The sequence below is a fragment of the Varanus komodoensis genome, unplaced genomic scaffold (assembly GCF_004798865.1).
Source record: "Varanus komodoensis strain SLA01 unplaced genomic scaffold, ASM479886v1 scaffold280, whole genome shotgun sequence".
NCBI classification, from domain to species: Eukaryota; Metazoa; Chordata; class Lepidosauria; order Squamata; family Varanidae; genus Varanus; species Varanus komodoensis.
In genome coordinates, this window is record NW_025335728.1 from 11,056 (window position 1) to 36,712 (window position 25,657).

Sequence of the window (25,657 nt, forward strand, 5' to 3'; positions counted from 1 at the left end):
GTGCCGCGTTCAGTTTAAAGCTTTTGCCGCACTTGGTGCATTGAAAGGGTTTCTCTCCTGTGTGGGTTCTCTGATGTGCAGTGAGATGTGAGTTCTGATTAAAGCTGTAGCCACATTCAGAACATTTGTATGGCCTAACCCTTGTGTGGATCCTCCTGTGGACAATGAGATGAGATTTCTGACTGAAACTTTTCCTGCAATCTGAACATTTGTATGGCTTCTCTCCGGTGTGAATTCTTTCATGTTTAACTAGAGTGGAACTCAGGCCAAAGCTCTTGCCACAGTGCAAGCACTTATGCGACTTTTCTCCCGTGTGGATCTTCTCATGCCTCCGAAGGTCAGGCCTCCGCCGGAAGCTTTTCTCACAACCGGAACATTTGTATGGCTTGACCCCTGTGTGGATGCCTTGGTGTGAAGCAAGATGGGAACTCCGGTGGAAGGTTTTCCCACAGGCTGAGCATTCATAAGGTTTCTCTTTCCTGTGTGTTCTCTGGTGTTTTGTAAGGTGTGTGCTCTGGCTGAAGATCTTCCCACACTCTGAACATTGAATGGGCTCCTTTCCCATGTGGGCCCTCTTATGCTTAAGAAAAAGCGCACTCTGACTAAACACTTTCCCACATTTGGGGCATTCCTTTTGCTTCGTTTCTTTACAAGTTTGCTTCTGGGCAGTGCTTTTACCAATATCCTGGCAGTCATTGTGAGAAGACACCGGTTTCTCCTGTCTAGCCCCTTGTTCAGCGTTTTTCCGCCTTTCTGATCTGCGCTGATGCTGTGGCGTGTCTCTTCCACCCTGATCCTGGGGCAATTTTTTTTTGCCTTGTCTCAAAGAAGTATCCTGACATACATTGTTCTTGGGCTTTTCTGGCAGCGGATTTGTTTCCTTCTCTTTTAGACATAACTGCCCATCATGCACTGTAATAAGGGAGGAAAAGATAATCGAGTGAAGATGCCTCAACACCTCTGAGTACAGTAAACAACACTGAATACAAACTAAGCAAACATGTATAGGATTGCCCTGACTTTATTTCTCGATGTACTTAGCTCATTTCTTATCCACCTTTCCAAAAGCCGTGGCCATCCCAAGGAGATGCAAAATAGAAAACAGTGGCACTGGTTATGGGAAATTGTTTATTTTAACTCTTCTTTATTGTAAGCCGTTCTGAAATGTCAGTAGTGGATGGAGTGGAAATGTTTTAAACAAACAAACAAATAAAATTGCACATATGGAGAAATTGACTACACAGGCTAGATTCCCGAGAGGTGAAATAAAAACAGGTAATTTCATTAAGATTTGGCACCCCTTACTGACCTTGAATATGAAATCAAATATTGAGATAAATATGCTGGGTAAACTCACTAGTATATTGGTCTGCTATTTCATAAGTATATTTTTCTCCTTCATGGATCACTGCCTTGTTGTGGCGAATGGGCTTGAGTAGCTCAATGAAGCTATGAGCTATGCCGTGCAGGGCCACCCAAGACGGGCAGGTCACAGCAGAGAGTTCTGACAAAACGTGATCCACTGGAGAAGGAAATGGCAACCCCCTCCAGTATCTTTGCCATTAAAACCCCATGAATAGTTCCAAAAGGCAAAAAGATATGACGCTGGAAGATGAGCCCCTCAGGTCAGAAGATGTCCAATATGCTACAGGGAAGAGCAGAGGGCTAGTACTAGTAGCGCCAGAAAGAATGAAGCGACTGGGTCAAAGCTGAAAGGACACTCAGTTGCTGATGTATCTGGTGGTGAAAGGAGAGTCCGATGCTGCAAAGATCTATACTCCATAGGAACCTGGAATGTAAGATCCATGAATCAAGGCAAGCTGGATGTGGTCAAACAAGAGATGATAAGACTGAACACTGACATCTTAGGAATCAGTGAACTAAAATGGAAAGGAATGGGTGAATTTAATTCAGATGACCATCAGGTATACTACTGCAGGCAAGGATCCCTCAGAAGAAATGGAGTAGCCTTCATAGTCAATAAAAGAGTAGGAAAAGCAGTACTGGGATACAATCTCCAAAATGACAGTATGATCTCAGTTCGAATCCAAGGCAAACCATTCGACATCACAGTAGTCCAAGTCTATGCCCCAACCACTGGTGCTGAAGAGGCTGAAGTTGACCGGTTCTATGAAGGCCTACAACACCTTCTAGAATTAACACCAAAAAATGATGTCCTTATCATCATGGGGGATTGGAATGCTAAAGTAGGAAGCCAAAAGATAACCAGAATAACAGGCAAGTTTGGCCTTTGAGTACAAAATGAAGCAGGGCACAGGCTGGTAGAATTTTGTCAAGAGAATACGATAGTCATAGCAAACACTCTTTTCCAACAACCCAAGAGACAACTCTACACATGGACAACACCAGATGGTCAACACAGAAATCAGATTGACTATGTGCTCTGCAGCCAAAGATGGAGAAGCTCTATACAGCTTCGGCTCCTGGTCAGTAAAAACTAGACCAGGAGCCGACTGTGGCTCAGATCTTGAGCTTCTCATTGCAAAATTTAGGCTTAAATTGAAGAAAGTAGGGAAAAGCACTAGGCCACTCAGGTATGACCTAAATCATATCCCTGATGAATATACAGTAGAGGTGACAAATAGATTGAAGGAATTAGATCTGATAGACAGAGTGCCTGAAGAACTATGGACGGAGGTTCACAACATTGTACAAGAGGTAGCAACTAAAACCATCCAAAAGAAAAAGAAATGCAAGAAAGCAAAATGGCTGTCTGAAGAAGCTTACAAAGAGCTGAGGAAAGAAGGAAAGCGAAAGGCAAGGGAGAAAGAGAAAGATACACCCAATTGAATGCAGAATTCCAGAGAATAGCTAGAAGAGATAAGAATGCCTTCTTAAATGAACAGTGCAAAGAAATAGAAGAAAACAATAGAATAGGGAGAACCAGAGATCTCTTCAAGAAAACTGGAGATATGAAGGGAATGTTTCATGCAAAGATGGGCATGATAAAGGATCAAAATGGCAGGGACCTAGAAGAGAAGAGATCAAGAAGAGGTGGCAAGATTACGCAGAGGAACTATATAAGAAAGAGCTTAACGTCCCTGATAACCATGATGGGGTGGTCACTGACCTCGAGCCAGACATCCTGAAATGTGAAGTCAAATGGGCCTTAGGATGTCTGAGCAACAACAAAGCTAGTGGAGGTGACAGTGTTCCAGCTGAGCTATTCAAAATCTTAAAAGATGATGCAGTAAAAGTGCTACACTCAATATGCCAGCAAACTTGGAAAACTCAACAGTGGCCACAGGATTAGAAAAGGTCAGTTTACATTCCAATCCCAAAGAAGGGCAATGCCAAAGAATGTTCAAACTACCGCACCATTGCACTCATTTCACATGCTAGCAAAGTTATGCTCAAAATCCTACAAGCGAGGCTGCAGCAGTATGTGCACCGAGAACTACCAGAAGTACAGGCAGGATTTCGAAGAGGCAGAGGAACTAGAGATCAAATTGCCAACATACGCTGGATCATGGAGAAAGCTAGGGAGTTCCAGACAAACATCTACTTCTGCTTCATTTACTATGCTAAAGCCTTTGATTGTGTGGATCACAACAAATTGTGGCAAGTTCTTAAAGAGATGGGAGTACCAGACCATCTTATTTGTCTCTTGAGAAAACTATATGCGGGTCAAGAAGCAACAGTGAGAACTGGACACGGAACCACTGATTGGTTCAAAATTGAGAAAGGAGTTCGGCAAGGCTGTATATTGTCACTCTACCTATTTAACTTATATGCAGAGCACATCATGAGAAAGGCGGGGCTAGATGAATCACCAGTTGGAATTAAGATTGCTGGGAGAAATATCAACAACCTCAGATATGCAGATGATACCACTCTAATGGCAGAAAGTGAAGAGAAACTAAAGAGCCTCTTGATGCGGGTGAAGGAGGAGAGTGCAAAAGTTGGCTTGAAACTCAACATTAAGAAAACTAAGATCATGGCATCTGCTCCTCTCACTTCCTGGTAAATAGATGGGGAAAAAATGGAGGTAGTGACAGATTTTATTTTTCTGGGCTCCAAGATCACCGCAGATGGGGACTGCAGCCAAGAAATTAAAAGACACTTGCTCCTTGGGAGAAAAGCTATGGCAAATCTAGACAGCATACTAAAAAGCAGAGACATCACCCTGCCAACAAAAGTGCATATAGTCAAGGCTATGGTTTTCCCAGTTGCAATGTATGGCTGTGAAAGCTGGACCATGAGGAAGGCTGAGCACCAAAGAATTGAGGCCTTTGAACTGTGGTGCTGGAGGAGACTCCTGCGAGTCCCTTGGACAGCAAGGCGATCAAGCCGGTCAGTCCAAGAGCAGATCAACCCTGACTGCTCTTTAGAAGGCCAGATACTGAAGATGAAACTCAAATACTTTGGCCACCTAATGAGAAGGAAGGACTCCCTGGAGAAGAGTCTAATGCTGGGAACAATAGATGGCAAAAGAAGAAGGGGATGGCAGAGGATGAGGTGGCTGGATGGAGTCACTGAAGCAGTTGGTGTGAGCTTAAGTGGACTCTGGGGGATGGTGGAGGACAGAAAGGCCTGGAGGAATGTTGTCCATGGAGGCGCAATGTGTCAGACACGACTTTGCGAGTTTAAAATAAACTCAGGCAGCAGAACTGGGAAAGACTCGCTGCCTGAAACCTGGGAGGCCAAGCACCAGTGAGAGGAGTCCAACCCATACACTCCCTTTTCCTACCTGTCTTGCTGACTTCACACCTGTTTCCTTCCATGGTGCCTTGGAGGTACTGGATTAAAACTACCTCGTCCTCTTCTTCTGTGCAGGGGTTCTGATCCGAGTTGCTGAGGGAAAGAACTGATGAAAAAGTGAAGTTGGAGAGAGGAGGATTGTTATTTCAAGGTGAACCTTTGGTGAACCACTCTTTTACATTTCCCGGCTCAAAGAAATCATGGGGTGCTTGCTCGCTGCACTAGCATAATTTCCACCCTTCAGGGAGTTCTTTTATATGCTGCTTTTGCTGGCATTACAAAAGTGACAGGGTACAAGCAAGTCTGTGCCAGCACCAACCTCCTCTCCTTGACCTCCCTTTGTTGACCAGGAAGATCTGAAAAGACGGTGGAAACACAGTTGGCTAGATGCCTTATGGCCCTTCCCATGATCATGAAATCCTGGCTAGGCAGGGCTCTGTACTGTACAGAGAACAAGCTGGGGATGATGGTTAGTTCCAGGACCTTCAGGGCTCTTGGGCCAAGGAGTCACAATGGGACTCTACCTTTCTACCACCACAGCTTCCCAGAACCTATGATTGTCCTTCTCCAGCAACTCCCACCAGGGGAAAGGCAGGTAGAGGGCCTTTTCTGCTGTGGCCCCTTGATTCTGTTCTCAGAAAGCCTTACCTGGTGCCTATATTAGGTTCTTCTCAATGCTAAGTGAAGACCCTGGTATTTTCCCAGACATTTTAGTTTTTCCATTTCTGTTTCAAATCTCGTATTGTTTTTTAAATCTGTGAGCTAGGTTCTGTTTGATTATCCTTTTCATTCTACTTTTTCAGTGCGAATTTTACATTTTTACAACTTTGTTATTTTGTATTTACAGCATACAATGTACGGAGCATTTTACCATCTTGTATGGCTTTACTTGCTGTGAACTTCCTAGAGTGCATCAGTGATAGGACAGTATAGAAGTATAATCAATCGATCAATCAATCCATATTTATTTATTGCAAGCCATCCCGAGATGCTTACAATAAATATATATGGGTAGAAAAGTTTTTAATAAATAATAAAAACTGGTTCCTCTCCTCTTTTGCATGAAGCTGTCCCAGTTTCTCCACCTCTCTGTTGTCTGAGCCGGAAGGAGAGGCGAGCAAACAAGCAGGCTGAAACGGAGAAGCAGGGCAGCAACTGTAGGGAGCTTGACAGAGGGAACCTGCTTGGGTGTGGACCCTTGGCAAGTGCCCGACCATTCCTACCCTCTATGCTGGTCCAGTTAATGGTGCTTGTAGCCCATACTTCTGGCGGGCACCAAGTTGGGGAAGGCTGTGAGATGCCAGGCAGGGATTAACAAAGTGCAGTGACAAACACAGCCCTAAAATAAATGCATTCTTACCTAATGAGGTCACATTTTCATAATTCTCCTCCATGACCTCTCTGTACAAGTTTCTCTGGTGTGAGTCCAGGAGAGCCCACTCTGCCTGGGTGAAATGCACAGCTATTTCCTCAAAGGACAGCGGCTCCTGGAACAACACAAAATGCAGATGAGTTGGGTCCCAGTGCAAGTTAGGGCTTGTCAACTCTCGCACATGGGAGATGTGAAGCCACAAGAAGGAAGCAAGTGCCAACAGATGTGGGGAGTTCTGGGTTGGTTGCATTTGTTTGCGGTATACTAGACAACACATATGAAAAGCCGTCTAAACCTATCGCAACACATGATTTTTAAAATGAAGAGCAGATTTGGGTAGGTACAGTTTTAAGCCATGAAGAGTAGTTGAAAGGGAGGCCTTCTTATTTTTATATTTTATTTTCATCTTAGATAAGATTCATAAAAAAGACTCTTATCTTTTTTTTATAAAAAAAGACATTAAAAAGACACAGCCTTTTGTTTTGAACAGGTGTGAATCTTCTCTACTCAACCACAACAATCCTCCTACAAAAGCTTTCCCCCCAATACTGGAAGAGATTTCAGCTGCTTTGGGAATCTGTTTATAACTAGATCTCCTTCTAAAAGGAGTCACAAGGTGGCAGAGGGGCTCTCTCAAATCCTCTTTGGTGGAAGAAGAGCCTTTTTAGTCTGGATTAACTAGTCCAGAAGGACTGACCCTTTACCCACAATCCCTTCTTCCTCACCACACAGTTGCCTGCCATTCCCCTTACCTGAGCAACTTTGAACAAGACTGTCTCCTCGCTGCGTCTTCTGCAGGAATGGAGAAACCTAGAGTAGAATGATGATCTTCCTTGGAAATCTAGAAAAGAAACAGTATTTTCCAGACATTCATAGCATGCATTTGTATATGCTGCTCCCCATGCCCATTTCAATGGGGTCTCCAGACAGCTTGCACTATCAGAGGAAAATAATACATAATAAAATATATTTTTAAAAAACCTGACACTTCCTGAAACAACAGAAAGGAACACATTTGAAAAGGTCTGTTTACATCAAGGGTGAGCATCTGACAGAATCCCAGAACTTCAATTTTTGAGAAGGAAATAAAACTCGGGTTCGTGGGAAAGATCAAGCATTTAGACCATCTGCGGCTTTATTGTTTGGCCCAGGTTCCCCACGGATCCATCTCATGATAATGCATTACCAGGAAGGCAGAGGTAAACTCCACTATGAGGTTTCAATACAATTACAGGGTATTTTATACTGTCCTGGTCACTACACAAGTACAGAGCAATTGATAACAGAATGCAAACTTTACAATAAAATTCTGAGGTCATTATATACAGAACAGATAAAGGAAGATCAGCCAATCATACAGTGACAATGAGATTACACTGTTTCTAACTGCAGTGTATTGACATTTCCATTGAGTAACTTCTAGAAACTTGAACCCATTTCCAGGTCTGCTCAGACATGTAAATTCAGGCTGCTGAGAAACTATTCATGAACTCATAAGCTCATCTAGAGTCAGACCCTGAGTAATGGATCCGCACCATTTTGTTTGGCCAGGGCGGGCGCATGGAGCGCTCTGGGCTAGCAAAAGAGAGACTTCCTGGCAAACTGTGAATTTTGGCCAGAAGATTGATAGCTAACGGTTTTTGGCGGGAAGCTCCGCTTCCCCTCCCCCTTGTGGCCTATAAAGAGCAGAGCGTCCGCCATTTTGTTCAGTCTTTGTGACCGAACGTACGGTATCTTAATGGAATTTTTTTTTGTCATCGGTACCGTAAAGGAGATGGTCGGTACCGAAAGTGCCCTCTCTCATCGACATTGAGCTGTCGATGCATCCACTCACCGACACCGAGCGGGGCCGGCGGGCGGGTTGTGTGACTGCACAGATGGCCACTCGAAGAACATCAGTTACAGGTAAGCAACCTGCTTTTCTTCGTCGTGGCCTCTGTGTATCACACATATGCTTACCATCAAAGGAGGAGGGAAGGTGTCCTCATCGAAGGACGGAGGAGAGAACAGCTCTACCGAAGGAGCAGTACCGTCGAGCCCGAACATTGAGACGGTAATGCTTGGCGAAAGTGCAGGGATTCGCCCAAGTAGCGGCTCTGCAGATGTCATCAATCGGAACCCCGCATGCGAATGCAGAAGATGTAGTGACACCTCTAGTAGAATGGCCTCGAGGAACTGAAGGCAATTCGAGCTTAGCTAACTGATAACACAAGACAATAGTGTGGGCTATCCATTTAGAAAGCCTTTGTGGAGTGACTGGGTCGCCCTGATCTCTAGCCGAATATTTAATGAACAGTTTATTGGATCGCCAAATAGACTCTGTTCGCGATCGATAAAAGGCTAAACAACGCCAAACGTCGAGGGAGTGCAAAGATCTTTCCAAGGGATTCGACGGCGATGGAAAAAGGCAGGCAGTACAATGTCTTGTCCTGTATGGAATGGTGTAGAGACTCTGGGCAAGAAAGATGGGTCGAGACGTAAAATGACCTTTTCTCTGTGGAAGTTTAGATAAGGAGGGTCGATGCGGAGGGCACAAAGTTCCCTCCGGGCTGACGTGACAGCTACAAGGAACGCCGTCTTCCACGAAACTAACTGGAGATCCACAGTCGCCAAAGGCTCAAAGGGGGCCTTCATAAGGGCCTGTAGAACTACAGAAAGGCTCCACGTGGGCATAACCGGTCTCATTGATGGATTACGATTATACAGTCCTTTCAAAAATCTCTTGAGGATAGGATGAGAAAATAGGGGTGATCCGTCGACTAAGCCACGGTAGTAGGCTACTGCGGCCGTATACACTTTAATAGAAGACGGCTTCAGTCCAGAGTGATGCAACTCCAGAAGGAACTGAAGAATTTGTTCGATTGATGAGACAAGTGGGGAGAACGAATGAGACTCGGCGAAGGTGGAAAAACGTTTCCATTTAGCCGTATATGACTTCCTTGTGGACGGCTTTAGAGCAGAGTCGATAATATGCTGAATCTCAGGGTGCAAGAGCGTTGGGTTCGAATTCGACGGGGTCTGCCTCGAACCGGATGGTATGGAGAGACTGTGGCAGTGAGAGGCACCCGCATACTTGGATTTGAGAATTGGAACCGAAGCGGTCGAAGTAATCGCCAATACCGATGGATTAAGAGAAGCTGTCGGATTCGAGGCTCTCGAATCTGTCGTCGGCCCCAATGGAAGGTCAATCATCGAATCCGCCACGCTGTCAGGTTCAATGAGAGCAAGTCCGGGTGACGAAGTGTGCCGTCCATTTGCGCTTTAAGATATGGAAGTGCCGGAAGATGAAGAAACTCCCCGCGGGAGATGTCGAGCAGTTTCACAAACCACGCTTGACGTGGCCACCAAGGAGCAACTAGTATCCCCGATGCACGGTCGCTCACTATCTTTGCTATGACCCTCATCAGAAGAGGGATCGGAGAGAAAGCATAGAAGTTGATGTTGTCCCAAGGGATCATGAATGCGTCCCCTAGGGATGCTTGTCCGATTCCCGCTCTCGAACAGTAAGTCTCGCATACCCTGTTCCATCGAGTAGCGAATAAGTCCACATCGGGGAACCCCCAGCGCCTGAAAAGGTGGTTGCGCATACGAGGATCCAGTTCCCACTCGTGAGAAGTGAAGATGCGTCTGCTGAGAAGATCTGCATGCACGTTGTCTGTGTCGGCCGGATGAACGGCCATCAGAGTAATGTGTCTCTGAATGCACCAGTCCCAAATTCTCATAGAAAGCCTGGCTAAGGTTGGTGACTTCGTCCCTCCTTGATTGTTCAGATAAAAAACAGTCGCTATATTGTCCGAAGTTATCTGAACGATCCGATGATGAAGGAGGTCTTAGAAAGAACGAAGGGCTTTGAAGACTGCCAGCAGCTCTAGGAAGTTGCTATGATTCATGGATTCTAGACGAGTCCACGTTCCCTGGGTAGACAGGCCAGAGCATATTGCCCCCCATCCTAGGAGAGATGTGTCGGTACCAAGAGTTATCAAAGGAGGTCGTGCCCTGAAGGGACTCCCATCACGAGATTGGTTGGTTTCAGCCACCAGCACAGGGAGTGGAGCACAGAAGACAGGATCTGAATCCGTTTCGACTGTGGGTCTCTTTGTGGATGATACACCTTGTTGAAGAATAGTTGTAGTGGGCAAAGCCAAAGTCTGGCATGTGGAACTACGGCAACTGAGGAGGCCATATGCCCCAGGACCCTCTGGATGGATCTCGCCGTAACCGTTCCCTCTCATCGAATTCGATGGATATGGCGAGCAAGAGTGTGCTGTCTGTCCTGAGGGAGGAAGGCGTTCTCCAACGTCGAATCCAAGCGGGCTCCAATGAAGGTGAGCGTCCGTGTCGGAAGAAGAGAAGATTTCTCTGTATTAATATGTAGACCCAGACTATCTGGTAAGGTACAGGTTGTATGGATGGTGTCTAGGAGTCCTTCTCTGGATTGCGAGACCAACAGCCAGTCATCGAGGTACAGCTAAATTTGTATGCCCTGAAGGCGCAGGAAGGCACAGACAGGAGCCATGCATTTGGTAAAAACTCTCGGAGCCGTAGCCAGTCCAAAGGGTAAAACTGTGAACTCATAAAGTTGGTTTGCAACAGCAAAACGAAGGAAACGCCTTTAAATTGGATGAATTGAAATATGAAAGTAGGTGTCCTTCAGGTCCAGTGAGGCGAACCAATCCCCTCTCCTTAACAAACAAATGTTTTGAAGGGTGGTCATACGAAACTTTCTCGGTATAATAAACTTATTCAAGTCCCGTAAATCCAAAATCGGACGTAGACCACCGTCCCGCTCGGGGACCGTAAAGTATCTGGAATAGAATCCGTGGAGTCCGTCAGATGGGAATACTTGACGAATCGCTCCTTTAAGGAGAAGTTGATGTATTTCATCGAGAAGTACCGGCGAACATGAAGTAGACCGGATCGGACTCGATGGAGGAACGATGTCGAATTCTATTCGACAGCCATGTTGAATGATGGATAATACCCACCGGTCAGATGTGATGGACTCCCAAATGGAGAGTCGGCTTCGGAGCCATTCCCCAGATGAGAGGGGGGTGGGTATTAGAGGAGCATGAGGAGTGGTTCGCCAGTCCCGTCAGCGCTGCCTCCTGTTGCTGTTTTTGCTGGCGGTGTTGCGGCAGCTGTCTCTGCTGGTATGTCTGCCTGTAGGATGGCCGATTCCAGGACCACTTACGACTGCTATGTGACTGGCTCTCCATCCTGTGCGCCGTCATTCTTGACTCGTGCAGTTTCTTGAGTTTGTGGTTGGTACGCGAATGGAAGAGCCCGGAACCATCAAAAGGCATCTTTTCTATTCGCCGCATGGTTTCCTCCAGGAAATTACAATTCCGAAGCCATGCGTGTCTCCGGAGGGAAACGGCACCGACCAAGGCCCGGGAGTCAGTGTCCACATGGTGATGTGCCGTGGACAACTGCTGCACCGCGACCTGCATGGCTTCTTTGATTAGGACCTTCGCAAGGTCACCCTGGTGGTCTGGGAGGGTGGAGGCAACGTTGTGGAGGCACTGCATAATAAAATATTGATATCGCGCCAACGTCGCCTCGTAGTTGGAAATGTGAAGTCCTAAGCCCGAGGCAGCATAGACCCGCCTGGCGAGGGAATCTATTTTCCGGCCCTCCTTATCCCTCGGCGCCATATGTTCCCTCGCCTCTCTGCCTTGCGAGGATTCGACAACCGCCGAGTTTGGTTTCGGGTGCTTTAGCAGGAAGGGGATGTCTTCTTCCCTGACCCTGTACATAGATTCATATCTCCTGGACGTCAGCTGAGGATGTGAAGGTAGGTCCCAGGGCTGCGTCATCGCCTGCCGCAGGGTAGTTATAAGTGGCAGAACGATAGAGGTCGATTGCTCCCCGCGGACGACGTCGTAAAACTTGTCCGTCGATGGTCCCGGGCGCTGGGCAGCGTCGATGTCCAGGGACTGGACAAGCCTCGACATCAGCTCTGCGAAGGAGACGTGTGACTCATCGGGTGACGCAGGATCCTGGGATGTCACCACGACGTCTGGGGAGGTTGAGTCTACATCAGAGTCATCCGAATCAGCACCATAGTATGGTGGGGCAGAAGATGATGACTCCGCCGATGAGAAGGAGCGGCTGCTTCCGCTTTGCGGGGATCGAGGTGGCACCCTCCTTGAATCCACAGACCATGGTTGGTCGCGGGGTGGAGGTGAGGATCGCGCCCTGGGAGCAGAGTAGTACCCCACAGAGAGCGGATCTCCCCAAGGTTGGTAGTAGGGACGGCGCCAACTCTCCGGGCATTGCTCTACCAAGCGGCTCCTCCGATTCCCTGGTGGGGACAGGCCAGCTTCTGTCTCCAATGTCACCGCGGGCATCGGTGTCAGTGACCTCGCTGTAGGAGGGGAGTCCTGGATTTCCCCATCCAAGATAGACCCCTGTAGAGTTGGAAGGGGTGCAGGCGGGAGGTTGACCGCACGTCGGGGAGACCCCTGAGGGGTGACCCACATGGCCTCTTGAAGGATCGGTTCGGGTGGGGTCGGTATCGTAACCGCCACCGGCACTGAGGGTCCCGTCGGCTCCGAGTCCCGATGTCGGGGATGGTCTGTGGACTTAGCCTTCTTTGGAGGCTTAGAGGCCTTATCCTTTCTGGCCTTCTTATGGCCTGCCGGCTTCTCTTCGGCATGCTTCCGCTTCTCATGCCTCTTTTTTGGTGAGGTAGAGGGGGCCACCGAAGCGGATGCACCTTCATCCGAAGGGCGTGAGGGTGGAGCCACAGGAGCGGAGCCAGGTTTTGGGATAGAGACGAGCAGGTCTGCTTGCATCAGGGCCCTATCCCAAAGGAGCCTCCGAAGCCGGTTCTCGTGGTTCTTCCTAGCCTGCTTTGAGAAGGCTAGGCAATGAACGCATTTATCTGTCCTATGCCCCTCTCCAAGGCAGAGGAGGCATAGGTCGTGCGGATCAGTAGGTGCCATTTTTGACCCGCAGTCTGCACATTTGCGGAAAGCCGCTTGCTGCGCCATCGCAGAAGAAAGAAGAAAAAGAGAGTTAGTGCAGAGGGTAAGTATATATTTTTTGTTTGTTTTTTTTGATAGATCGAAGAAGAAATAACAAGAGAAAACTACACAGAAGCGGGAAACGAAGTAAGGGGAAAGTAGTATAAGGGCAATATATAAGGAGAGAAACAAGAATAGCCAAAGCGAAAGTCGAAAGCGGCACGAGGCACAGCGAATGGCGGTCGCAAAGACTGAACAAAATGGCGGACACTCCGCTCTTTATAGGCCACAAGGGGGAGGGGGAGCGGAGCTTCCCGCCAAAAACCGTTAGCTATCAATCTTCCAGCCAAAGGCACTGTGCAGGCGCAGTACCCATATGTGTGATGCACAGAGGCCACGACGAAGAACAACTAGCTACTAAAGCCAGGAATCTGCCAATATCCTTTTTAAAGCCACCCACCCTGGTGACCATGTGAATTCTGTCCTGACACTACGATCAACATCTGAGGCCTGAAGGCAACAAGGGGAATGATCTCAACACTGAGGGTTGCTTGGTGCCAACAGTCCCTTCTTCTCTGAGCCAGGCTGACGGGCTCTCTACACCCAGGACTTTAGTGATATGCTACCTGCTACCACATTACATTTATACCTCACCCTTCTTCCTCTTGCAAAGACCCCAGGTAGGTATAAAAGTTTTTCCTTCTCACAACAACCCTGCGAGGCAGGCTAAGTGAAGGGTCCATGACTGGTTTGAAGTCTTCCGGTGAGCTTCAGGACCAAGTGAGGACTAAAACCCAGGTCTCCAGATTCCCAGTCCAACACTGGAGCTGCTAAACTGCCATGGTTCTCCAACCAGCTGGTCTGTCTCGGCATATGTGTAAGAGGGTATGTCTGCTGTTTTTATAGGTCTACTTTTTACTGAAGTTGCTTTAGTTTTTCAAATTTTGTTTGTTTCAAACAAAACAGCAAGGCAAAGCACAGCACAGCACCAGAAAAAATCTGTTACAAATTTTGTGTACCAGAATGTTATGGTCTATTTTATCATGTTCATATTTTATTATTGTAGTTTATTATTATCTATTCTATTCTTGTAACTGTGTTCTCTGTATATACTTCTGTATAGCTTGAAGTGCCTGATCCTGCCTAATCTTGAAAGTTACGCAGGGTCAGGCATGGTTGAACTCTGGATGGGTGACTTAAATGTTCTGAACTACCCAGAGCGCTTGGGCAGTAAAGAAATGCAACAACAACACTGCAGTGAACCATTCTGGGTACTGCAGAGGGAGCAGAGAAATTTTACAAAAATCATCATCGGTGTTTACAGCAGCCCACCCAACAGGGTGCCCTCCAGACTACAACTCCCAGAATTCCTGACCATCAGCCATGCCTGGCCACCACCAATAGGCTTTGAAGTCCAAAGCATCCAGAGAGAACCAGGATGGAGGTCGGTCCACATCCACAAAGCACACAAAACAGCACCAGGAAGAAATAGTCACTTTGTCTTACCAGGCAAGAAACACGGGCCTACGTTGTTCCCCAGTTCCAGCTGCAAAATTTCTGAAGAGAGAAAGAGCGGGAAAGGTAAGAATCCTTGGCCCGTTACAAGCCATGGTTTGAGAAAAGGGGTGTTAGAAGTGGGAACTGCAAGGCAGCACAGCAGCGCAGACGTCTCCTCTTCAGGGTCCCAGTCCAGCAGCTGAGCCCTCTTGCGAGGAACTCCATTCCATCCCCTTCACACTCACAGTTTTCAGCTTCCCTCTAACCATCAGCCGCCATCTTGTGGCCACTGAGCACAGCCAGTCTGCACTGTGCTTTTATTTTTGTAGCCTTTGCAGGGCATGGTGGAGCTGAGAAAGAATTGGGCTGGCCGCTGCTCGCAGGGAAGACCACCACCCTAGCCAGACATTCTCTTCCCAGGTAGATCAAGCTTGCGAGGAGGGCAACCTCCAGGTTTCTCCCAAGCTGGCTTCTATCTCCCTCTTAGAATATAAGATGAACCACACTGGATCAGTCCAGGATCCATCTAGCCTGGCCTTGTGTTCGCACAGCTGAGCCCACGCCCAAGTTCCCCAGCAACTGGTGTGCACAGGCATCTTGCCTCAGATACAGGAGCTAGCAGAGTCATGAGGACTAGCAACCCCAGCATACATCACTTTATGCTTGCATCACAAGATGCAAAAGAGGAGCCCACTGAGGAACCAAGGTTCAATCTGGATGCCAGGAAGTACTTCCTGAGAGTTAGGACCCCGAGGGTATGGAATGGGCTTCCACAGGAGGTAGTTGGGGCCCCATCGGTTGGGGTGTTCAAGGATAGGCTGGGTATGCACATGGTGGGCATGTTGTGAGCGGAGCCGGCTGGTGCCGGAGGTCAGACTAGATGGCCCGGGAGACCCCTTCTGACTCGCTCAGTTTCTATGTTTCTATGCCTGCTCACACTAGACTAAATTCAGACTGTGGAATGTGCTCCCCAGAGAGGTTTGCCTGGCGCTGAGCTTATATTCTTTTTGGGGCCAGGTGAAAACCTATTTATTTGAACATCATTTTAAGAATTAGAGATTTTAGAAGTTTAACAGTTGCATTTTTAATATTTTTTCTTTTGAATGTGATTTACTCATTTTTTCTTATTGTTTTAACTCTGTATTTTTATTATTGATTGTATTTATGATTACTATTTATTATTATCTATTGTATTATTGATTGTACTTTTATTATTGTTGCTGTTTTTAAGCTTTGTAAGTCATCCTGAGACGTGGTCGTGAAGGGTGGGGTAGAAATGTATTAAATAAAATAAATAAAATAAACTGTATTTGGTATTTTGATGCTCATCCTCCCAGTCTGGAGAGATCCTTTCAGAGCTCCCAACAAACGAGAAATGTGGTATCATCTGCAAACGTGGCTGTTTTGTGGCTCATTCCTAATTCCAGACAATTTATGGATAAGCTGAAAAGTGCTGGTCCCACTATCTGGTTACATCCCTCCACTGGGCAGCATTCACCATTTATTCCTACTCTGCTTTCTGCTCATTGGCCTGTTACTAATCCATGAAAGGACCTTTCCTATTATTCCACAACTGCTTAGGAGTCTATTCAGATACTTGAGTTCAAAGTTACTATACATAACACCATCTTTTTGCACACCTGAGTCCTACAAGGCCTTTCAGCAAGACCTACTTAAAAAGCATGATTGGTTCATGCAATCTACACACGGTAAAACTTCAGGATGTAGTGCAAGAACAAGCAAAACACACTTGTGCTCAAATATTTGGGGCCGACCATCACAAGTCTCAAAAGGGTGGCCTCGGATGCAAAACCCAACCAAATCCAAAAAGAGGGGCATTAATGCTATGGGCCTTCATATCGATTTCAAGATGGAATTCCACCTGGCGAGTTCATCTTCCATGCCATGAATTAAGTGCCCAGGGTAGCTATTAAGCCTTTCAATTCAACATCAAGGAAGCTGAGCTCACCTTTAAATGTGCGCAGCACCTCCTGCAATACAATCCTCTTCTCAGAAAAATGGTTTATCCTTTGTTCTAGCTCCACAAAGCCGCTTTCAAACTTAGGAAAAGCCCCATTCTTCCTGATAAAGAAAGAGAGAAATTTAAAAATAGGCCTCATTTAGGGCAGAGACAAAAGCACTTTTGGCCTGTAAGTGGTGATGTCATGGAACAGGACACTTCTGAAAGTGTGGTGCAGGACTTTTTTGCAATGATGTCACAGGACAACAGAACCAATCATCCTTGGCTGCATAACGACATCACCCAGAGTCTTAGAGAAAATCAGGAGTATTTTTCCAACAAAACAACAAAAAACCCAACTTTCCTTAACCTGATGCCTTTCACATGTTTTGGACATCAGCTCCCATCAGCCCTAGCCAGCATGGCCAATGGTCAAGAATGGTGGGAGTTGTAGTCCTAAATACCTGGAGGGCACTGGGTTAAGAGAGGATAGTTTAGATTGTGAGCTATGCTTCCCATATGTCACAAATAATTTTTCTTATATTGGTTGCACTGGACGGGCGCTACCGAAAAGAAAAAATTAAAGTGGTTATTATGGGTCAGAAGAGGATATACTGAATTTTCCCACTGCCCAAAAGGTTTTACATGCTTTAGCTTGTTAAGCAGAGCAACAGAGATAATTTTCTTGAAGATGTCCTCAAGCATTTTCTTTAAAGGTGTGGTGGTTAAGAATGCCGAACTGGGACCCGGGTGATCTGGGTTCCAGTCCCCGCTCAGCCATGGAGTCAAGTGGGTGTCTTCGGGCCAGTCACAGACTCTCAGCCCAACCTCCCTCACAGGGTTGTTGTTGTAGGGAGAAGACTGAAAGCAGGAGGAGGGGGGAATTATGCAAGCTGCCTTGAGTTATTTAAAAGAGAAAAAGGCAGAATATAAATACAATAGATAAATAGATAAGAGCTGTGAATACAGAAAGTGTTTCTTTACTGAAGCAGCTTTGCTCCCAAATCCTAGGAAGAGGGGCTGGAGCCTGGATGTACTTATAGCCTCTGACACAACAGGAGAGAAAAAACCAAAACATCCACAGCAAAAGGTATTATCTCTGATTCTTGGCCTGGGGAGAGAAATGGACCCACTGCTTGCCCAGGCGGCTTTGGAGACCCATGAAGCATCCCCTGGACGATTCCATAAACTGAACAGCACCTTCCTAAGTACAGTGGTGCCTCAGCTCATGAACACCTCAGTTCATGACCAAATCGAGCCGCGAACAAATATTTCATAAAATTTTTTCACTCAGGTCGCGAATTCCACATCGGGTGGTGACTGCAATCGTGGCCATCTCCCCCCGCCCCAGTGGGGAGATGGCCGAGGGCCGAGATCGCACCTGTCTTTCCTGAAGGAGCGCAACCGGGATCTCAGCCATCTCTCCCCACAGCCGATCGCACCTGTCTCCCCCCTCACAGTGTGCCCGCATTTGTGCCCATCTCCCCCCCTCCCATGTGCCCAGATGACAGGCACGTGCAGGGATGAGCCGGTAGTGCGGGGGGGGGGGGGAGATGGCCGGGTTGTCACTTTGCTTCACATTTTTGTGAGTATAAAAAGTAGTTACAGAACGGATTAACCTTATTTACATTGAACCTTATGGGGAAATTTGACTTGGCTCACGACCAATTTGGGTCACGACCAGAGTCCTGAAACGGATTAAGTTTGTGAGCCGAGGTACCACTGTACCCTTGAATCTAAAGTGAGGGGACATTTTATTTTATTTATTTATTTATTAAAACATTTTTTATGCCGCCCCATTCGCCGAAGGCCAGGTCCCCAGGGTTGGATGCACAGGTCATAGGACTCCCTCAGCCAAATATGCACAATTCCCCAAACTCCCTAAACCCACCAAAAGATGGGATGCTTAATGCCGATGAAGATTTTGTTTTGTTTTGAAAAGCAGCCCCTTTCTTAAAGCTTCACCCCAGCCAAGCTTCTCTCTCCAACATCTTCAAGAACAAGGCAGTTCCAAAGTCAACCAATTAGTGAATGCATTGTGAATAGCTCAACATTGGGTGAAACGTACCTCTTTTCTGTCCTTCTGGCACTCTGCAGGTGAAAAAGGGAAAGAAAAAGAAAATGTCAAGCACAGAAGAATGGTCTTGCATCTGCACCTGGTGAAAACGTTATTTGTTCTATTCGCCAAGATATATTATTTTGCTGTGAATTTCTTGGTTATACAGAAAGACTTTATCTGCTGCTTCATTATCACGATAACAGGTAATGCGGTAAAAGATCACAAGATGCAAAAGAGGAGCCCTCTGAGGACAGATTTGGGGGTGCAGGATCATTTGCAATAAGAGGAACGGCAGTGTTTTTGGTCACTCTTGCCTGAAATCCCAGCAAGTCTTCTCAACAAGCCACGGTGGAATTCATCTCCCAGATCAGAACAATTCCTAGAGCAAGCCAAGGATTGCCAAGCTGGCTTGATGCCGAACTATAATCCACCCTGTGTGGGTTCAGACAATGGGACATGGCTAGTTACCCATGATGGGGTGTTGGCTTCCTTGCTTATACCTTCCAATTTTTAATCTTTGTTAACCACCCAGAGATGGTTAAGTCATGATGGGTCGTACACGACTTTGTGACTAACGTAATATAAACCACCCAGAGAACTTCTGGCTGTTGGTGGTATAAAAATGAAATAAATAAAAAGTAATAATATAGGGTGGCCATTTACACATTACCCCCCCCCCAAAAAAGGAAATGCATCACCAAGAGAGAGGGCAAAATAGGCCAGAAACATGCATGCAATACGCAAGTCCTAATTTATTTGATTTATTGACCTCATCTCTCCACAAGGAAATGGCACTTAAGGTGCCTTTTTACACGCAGCCTCATATTTAGAAATAACTATTACTGCTTAAATAGAAAGACAAGGGGTCTTCCCTTTTGTTCTTTATCTGGACGGGACCGCCTCTGCAAAACAGGATTCACGGCCACCTTGCATACCACCCTGAAACCCAAAAAGGGACCTAGATGCTCGAATCGACTCACCTTCACCAGTGGATTCCCATCGCCTTCTCCACTCTCGATTACCTGCACCTTCTCAGAGCCCCTGGGAATGGTCCCATCTCTCCTTGTGACGATGTCTCTATCCAGCTCTTCCAGCTTCCGCAACACGAGTCGCTCTTGCACTTCAAGAAATATCCGTAGCTCTTTCCACTGCTGGGTGATATTTGCCCGCTCAGCTTTGGTTTCCCTCTGCAGCGGCAGACACACGGGAAGGGGCTGGGTTACACTCCGAGCACGATGACCAGCGGGCCACATATTTGAACCTTCAGACACTGGGCCCAGCTTGCCTCTTCGGAGCTGGGGCTGCAGCAAAGAGCCGTGAGTGCTAAACTCTCTTTTGTATTTTTGGTCGGGCTCTTGGCAAATTGCAGACAGGGAGCCAAAGCATACTGGAACTTGGCTGGCAACCGCTGTCCTAGATTTAGTAATATTAAACGGCTATTGCTATGCCAGAGATAAGCCCCATGCCTTCAAGAAAGACTTGTCCTTCTTTCACAGCCTGTGAAAGCAGAATGGCCATTTTTCCTCAGCTTTCAATATGTGTACCTTGGCTGACGATTAAGATCAGTCTCAAAAGTCCAGAAAGGCAAGAAGTAAGGGAGCAATGAGTGAGCCAAGTATCTCCCAGCCAAAATTCGTGAATTTTGAATTTCTTGAATTCTTGAATTCAGCGCCCCACACTGCCTATCCTTACGAGGGAAAGAAAACCCACCCCAGGAATAAAATACATGGAATGGGGTGCAAGAATAATAAAAGCATCAAAACACCCACCATCCAGCTGAAGACTAGGACATTTCAGAGAGCAATAGGAAGCTTACCAACAAAGCCACGCTTTTCCTGAGACGTTCCGCTTTCATTTCTTCCCTCTTTTTGTTCGCACTGTCTTGTAACACCTGCAGATCCAAAAAAAAAAAGGCTCTGGATGTTTTGACAGAACTGATATTCGATATTTTTAAAAGCTATTTAATAGGAAACAGAACACCAAAAAAATAAAAACTAGAACACACACACACACACGGACATGGTAGAATAGTTTCTTAAAGATGAATATTATTCTAACAACCACAGACAAAAAAATTAATCATTCTCAGGAAGCCACAAAAGCAGAGTTTTTCCTTGTTTGGGGGAAGTACCAGCTGCTCTCAAATTGCACCTGGAAAATCCTCTTGCAAGTTTGCAACAAATTGTGGACAAACTGGTCCAGCGGGGGGGGGGGGGGGGAGAGAGAGACAGAGAGATTGATTGATTGATTTTCCCTCTTCTGGTTTTGTTAATTTTTCCAGAGGCAGCATCTGGAGACCAATTTCTGATTTTGGGGGAGGGGGGCATTAGAAAAGCAGCAAGAGCTGACCTTTTGTTTGGAAGAGAGAACACAGAAAAGATACGCCCCTTTCTTGAGACGCAGGAGGGGTTGCAACTCTGTTGTCCTCCCAGGGTCCTTCCTCTGAAAGATGCAAACAAGGGCAGTCCATCCTTTAAAGCTTCATCTCAGAGACATGCAAGAGTTGCATCAGCAACAGATGGAGCTTTTTCCCACCCAGGGCCTTCAGCTAACATGGGGATAATCCTTTGAGGACATCATCTGCTTTTTTTCTTTCATGGGATTTCAATGGACAGGACCGTTTACCATTTAAACTGGGTGGGCATCATTTCTTACGAAGGCTACAGCTTTCATCATTTGCTGGCACAATTGCTTATTTGAATAGCATACCAGCCATTTGCATACAATTGTTTTCTTGATCAAATATACTAGTAGGGCACTCAGGTGCTGACTGCTGTGTAACCAAAACAAGCAACTAAGAAAAGAGGAGGAGGTACCTCTGGTGTGCAGGGTGCAACTAGAAAGTTTGCAGACGTAAAAGCAAAACTTGGGGGAGAGGAAAGCATAAGAAAGCAACCCCTTCGCACAACGCAGCCCGATGTTCAATGACTACAAAATACTAAATCTCTCTTGGACAAAGTGGTGGTGGGGATCAGGGAATTGCGATCCAAGAATAGAATAATTTTGAAATTATTCAAAATTATTGCTGACCGGAACAATGAACAGAAGCCCTATTGCAGCTCTGGCTAGTACTGTTTCTCTCTTAAGAGCAGGAGAGCAAACGATTTGTCTAGTTTTTTTGCTGCTGTTCACTGATAATGTTTCGTTAGTTCATTTCAGGAGCCTTTACAAGCCGTCAAAGTCCTCCTCTGAGCCTGGCAGCATCTTTAGGTGACCCTCTGCCATGAAGTCATCTCCATCTTATGGCAATCCTACAGGGAAAGTCATCCCAAGGGTCCTGTCCTTCACAGACCTGCTCAGCTTGTGCAAATCCTTTATGGGATCAATCCAGCTCATAGTTAGTTTTCCTCTTCTTTGGCCTTCAACTGTCCCCAGCATTTTTCTCCAGTGAGTTTTGACAGCTTGTGATGTACCTGAAGTACAACAGCCTCAATTTTGTCCGGCCTCAATTTTGTCCGTTTTGCTTCCAGGCCAAGTTCTGGCTTGATTTGAATTCGACCTCACTTGTGCATGTTTTTGCTGATCCACGATTTGCAAAGCTCTCCTCCAGCAAGGTGTTTTGAACACATCCATTTCCTTTTCGTCAGTTTTTTTCACTGTCCAGCTTTCACACCCATGCAAAGAAAAAACAAAGTGTAGATAATCAGAAAAACGATAGTGTAGAGATAACCTTGGCCTTTGTTTCCAGTGAAACTTCCTTACACTTAATGATCTTTCCTAGTTTCTTCATTGCTGCCCTTCTGAATCTCAGTCTTCTTTGGATTTGAGCCAGGGTGTACAAAATCTTTCAGTTTCAATTTCTTCGTAGCTGACAGTAAAGTTCTGTATTTCTTCCAGTCAGTTTTTCTTATCTTTAGTTGCAGTCTTACTTTGCACTCTTTCACTTTCATCAGGATAACCAGTACACCGTAAATAGTACTTTAGGTACCTTTCTCCTAATATCCACAATCAGCTTTTGCCTGTGCAACCCCTATAAAATGTTGGTTCAGCTCAAAGGGGTGGATCTAAGAAAGAGCAGGGCTGTAAGAAATTCAAATAAAAAAGAGCAGGGAGGGGGAGGCGGGGACTGAAGAGGGGACTGAAGAGGCCTGACCTGCTGTTGCCACAAAGGTCCTGGGCGACTTGCTTTAAGTAACATTCCTACATGTTTTTGTTGGGTGTGAATCCACATAACAAATTCATGCATATGCAAATAAATTGGCAATTTACTCCAGGGTTTTAAGGATTCTATGCATGCAGCGGACTCTTCTGTGTTTAGACCAGCTGAAGAGGACATGGGATTCCTTTGTTTGCACTGAATTCAAAAGGACATTTGAACTTTGAAGCTTTACAGCCAGTTTTATTTGTATTGGTGCTGTTGCCAGGGTCTTGCATGCATGGGTTACATTATTTTCTTATTATCATTATATAATTGTTTGTGCAGTTTTGTTATAAAATAGTTGATAAGAAGAGGTACATTTTATGTCTTAGGTTGTGTTGCAATGTTCATTTGGAAGCAAACAGCCTCAAAGAATCTAACATTCTTACACTAATACACATCTGGAAAGCAGCAGTCACAACCTTAAGGACTAGAAACTTTTTTAAAGGAAAGAAAGAGCCCAGATTTTCACAGAACAGCACTTAGTACCACATTATCTGCTTTTGTCCTGCTTGTGTAGAACTAAGGTGCAGAAACGTACACAAATAGCCCTGTCTGACTTGGAGGGCAGCTCCCCACAAGCCTGCCACTTCTGTGGTGTTTTTCTTTCTGCATTCCCTCTACATGCTCTCCCCACCCCTGAGTTCTTTTCTTTTGCTGCCTTTCTATTTGTTCATTACACAATTACAAGGCGAAGCTGCAGTACAACAGACTTGCCTAATTACACAAGCTTTTCATCGAGTCATTTGTACATAATACCACGCTTTCCTTGTGAAAATTCTTAGAAAGCTCCGGAGAAGCCCCGAGAAAGGAGTCGCCCCTGCACAGTAAAAGCTTCTTGTAGAAAAGCTGCAAGTTACTTAAATACACACTTACCAAAGTCGCGTTTCCTTCCATTTTTTTGTCCGATCTTCGGGAAAAGTTGAGAGGATTTCTGATGAGAAATAAGGGCCAGATGCTGCAAGAAAAAAAGCAAACTGAGAGGAAGACACAGGCGGAGCTGAAAGGGGGGGAAAAGTTTGCAAGCTATCCTAGCCTGAATTGCTCCAAATCATTCTGTACCATGCATGATCTTGGACTGAGCTAAGGGAAAACAGGGCCACCTCTATCCCTTTTCAGATGCTTCCTAATGAGCACTGAGCTACTTCGATGGCCATTGTGGCCAGTGCACGCCCGCAGGGGCGAGCGAGCGGGGAGCCACTTAAAGGGGGCGAGGAAACACTCTATCAGACTTAAAGATGAACAGCAAAGGAATCAGAAATCTTCAGTTTATAGCTGGCCGGTAGAGAACAGCCTTGGCAAACGGCAAGAGTACGGTAAAGCCTTAATACTCGCTGTGCCACTGGCCCTGCTGGCTGGGATGATGGGAACTGTAGTCCAATGCATCCGTAGGGCACGAGGTTGCAGAAGACTGGCCCAGGAGTCGTGGGTGCGCCCCCTGGAAGCACCAGTGCCGCGTTTCAGCACGCTTTAAAAAGTGCCCCCGGAGAGGGCCTGCGGAGGGCCTGCCGATCCACAAGGCACGACCGCCGCGCATTATACCGCAACTCTTCGGACCCGACTCTCTCGCTGCAAAGACCTACCCCCTTTCGCAGTTTCACACGACGCTGAAGTCGCAGCAGCGGCGGCCCGGCTTTGCCCGGCTGAACGGGCGAGGGCGCTTCGCGGAGGAGCCGGATGCGGTTTGCGAAGTAAGTTCTGGGGAAAGCCCGCATCCGAGTTAAAACAAAAACCCGCAAACACGCAGCCCGCCGAGCGAGCGGGGCTGAGCGAAGCGCCACTTCCTCCGCCTCTGGAGGGTCTGGGCCGCCCCCTGGTGGCCAGCGGGAGGGTTCAGCCCGGGTCAAGCGGAGCCGTTTGGCTCCCTTTAAGGTCGCCCGCCCCGTCCGCTCCTTCAGGGCGAGGGAAAGGCTGAACGCGGCAAGCGCGCCTGCAAGACTCGGGCAACGGAGACTCCACCCCAGGCTTGGGCTTAGCACTCCAATCTCCATGCCCATCTTCGGAGTATGCTTTTGGAATTTGCTGGCTAATTTCTCTGTGCGTGCCTGTAATATAGTTCTCTTTCTTCTTTCTCATTCTTTCTCATTTATTTCATGTTTGTACCACCCAATAGCCAAAGCTCTCTGGGCGGTTAACAAAAGTTAAAAACACAGAAACTATAACAACAAAACCACAGCAACTGCATCCGATCAAACTCTGAATAAATAAACTCTTTATTTTATGAATATGCAAATATTTATTATAATTGATTTTAATGCAACACGATACAATGATTATTTTAATAATATTGATAAAATATCCGATTATTCTGTTACATTTATATTTGATTTAATTTTTCATATATAGATTTATATGGTAATATATTTAAATATATACTCAGATCAGGTGCTAAAGCCAAGTCTCCCAGAGCCTGAGTACCTCATATGCTAATATAACCCCTATGAAATATTGGTTCAGCTCAAAGGGGTGGAAGTAGGAAAGAGCGGAGCTGTAAGAAATTGGAATCAAAAAGAGCAGGAAAACTGAAGAGACTTCAGCTGCTGTTGCCACGAAGGCCCTGGGTGACTTGCTTTAGGTAACATTCCTACAGGTTTGTGTTGGGTGTGAATCCACATAAAAATTCATGCATATGCAAACTCTTCCGTGTTTAGACCAGCTGAAAAGGACATGGGATTCTTTTGTTTGCACTGAATTCAAAAGAACATTTGAACTTCGCATCTCTACAGCCAGTTTTATTTGTATTGGTGCTGTTGCCAGGGTCTTGGGTGCAGGGGTTGTAGTATTTTCTTACAATCATTATATATTATAATTGCTTGCGCTGTTTTGTTTTAAAATTGCTGATAAGAAGAGGTTCATTTAGTATGTTAGGTTGTGTTGCAATGCTCATTTGGAAGCAAATAGCCCTGTAGAATCTAGTAGTCTTACACTAATACACATCAAA

General features: G+C 46.2%; 1 protein-coding gene across 1 annotated transcript; it reads right to left on the reverse strand.

Annotated features, from left to right (window-relative positions):
* Nucleotides 1-24,713, reverse strand: LOC123025721 (zinc finger protein 436-like; the record flags this gene model as incomplete). Its single annotated transcript, XM_044434672.1, has 10 exons — nucleotides 24,300-24,713; nucleotides 20,395-20,469; nucleotides 19,559-19,765; nucleotides 18,588-18,610; nucleotides 16,529-16,641; nucleotides 14,569-14,619; nucleotides 6,847-6,935; nucleotides 6,083-6,209; nucleotides 4,712-4,828; nucleotides 1-912 (listed from the first exon to the last, which is right to left on the reverse strand). Coding segments are annotated over exons 1-10 (2,128 nt in total), but the record flags the coding sequence as incomplete, so codon positions are not given.
* Between the last annotated feature and the right edge of the window lie 944 nt (nucleotides 24,714-25,657).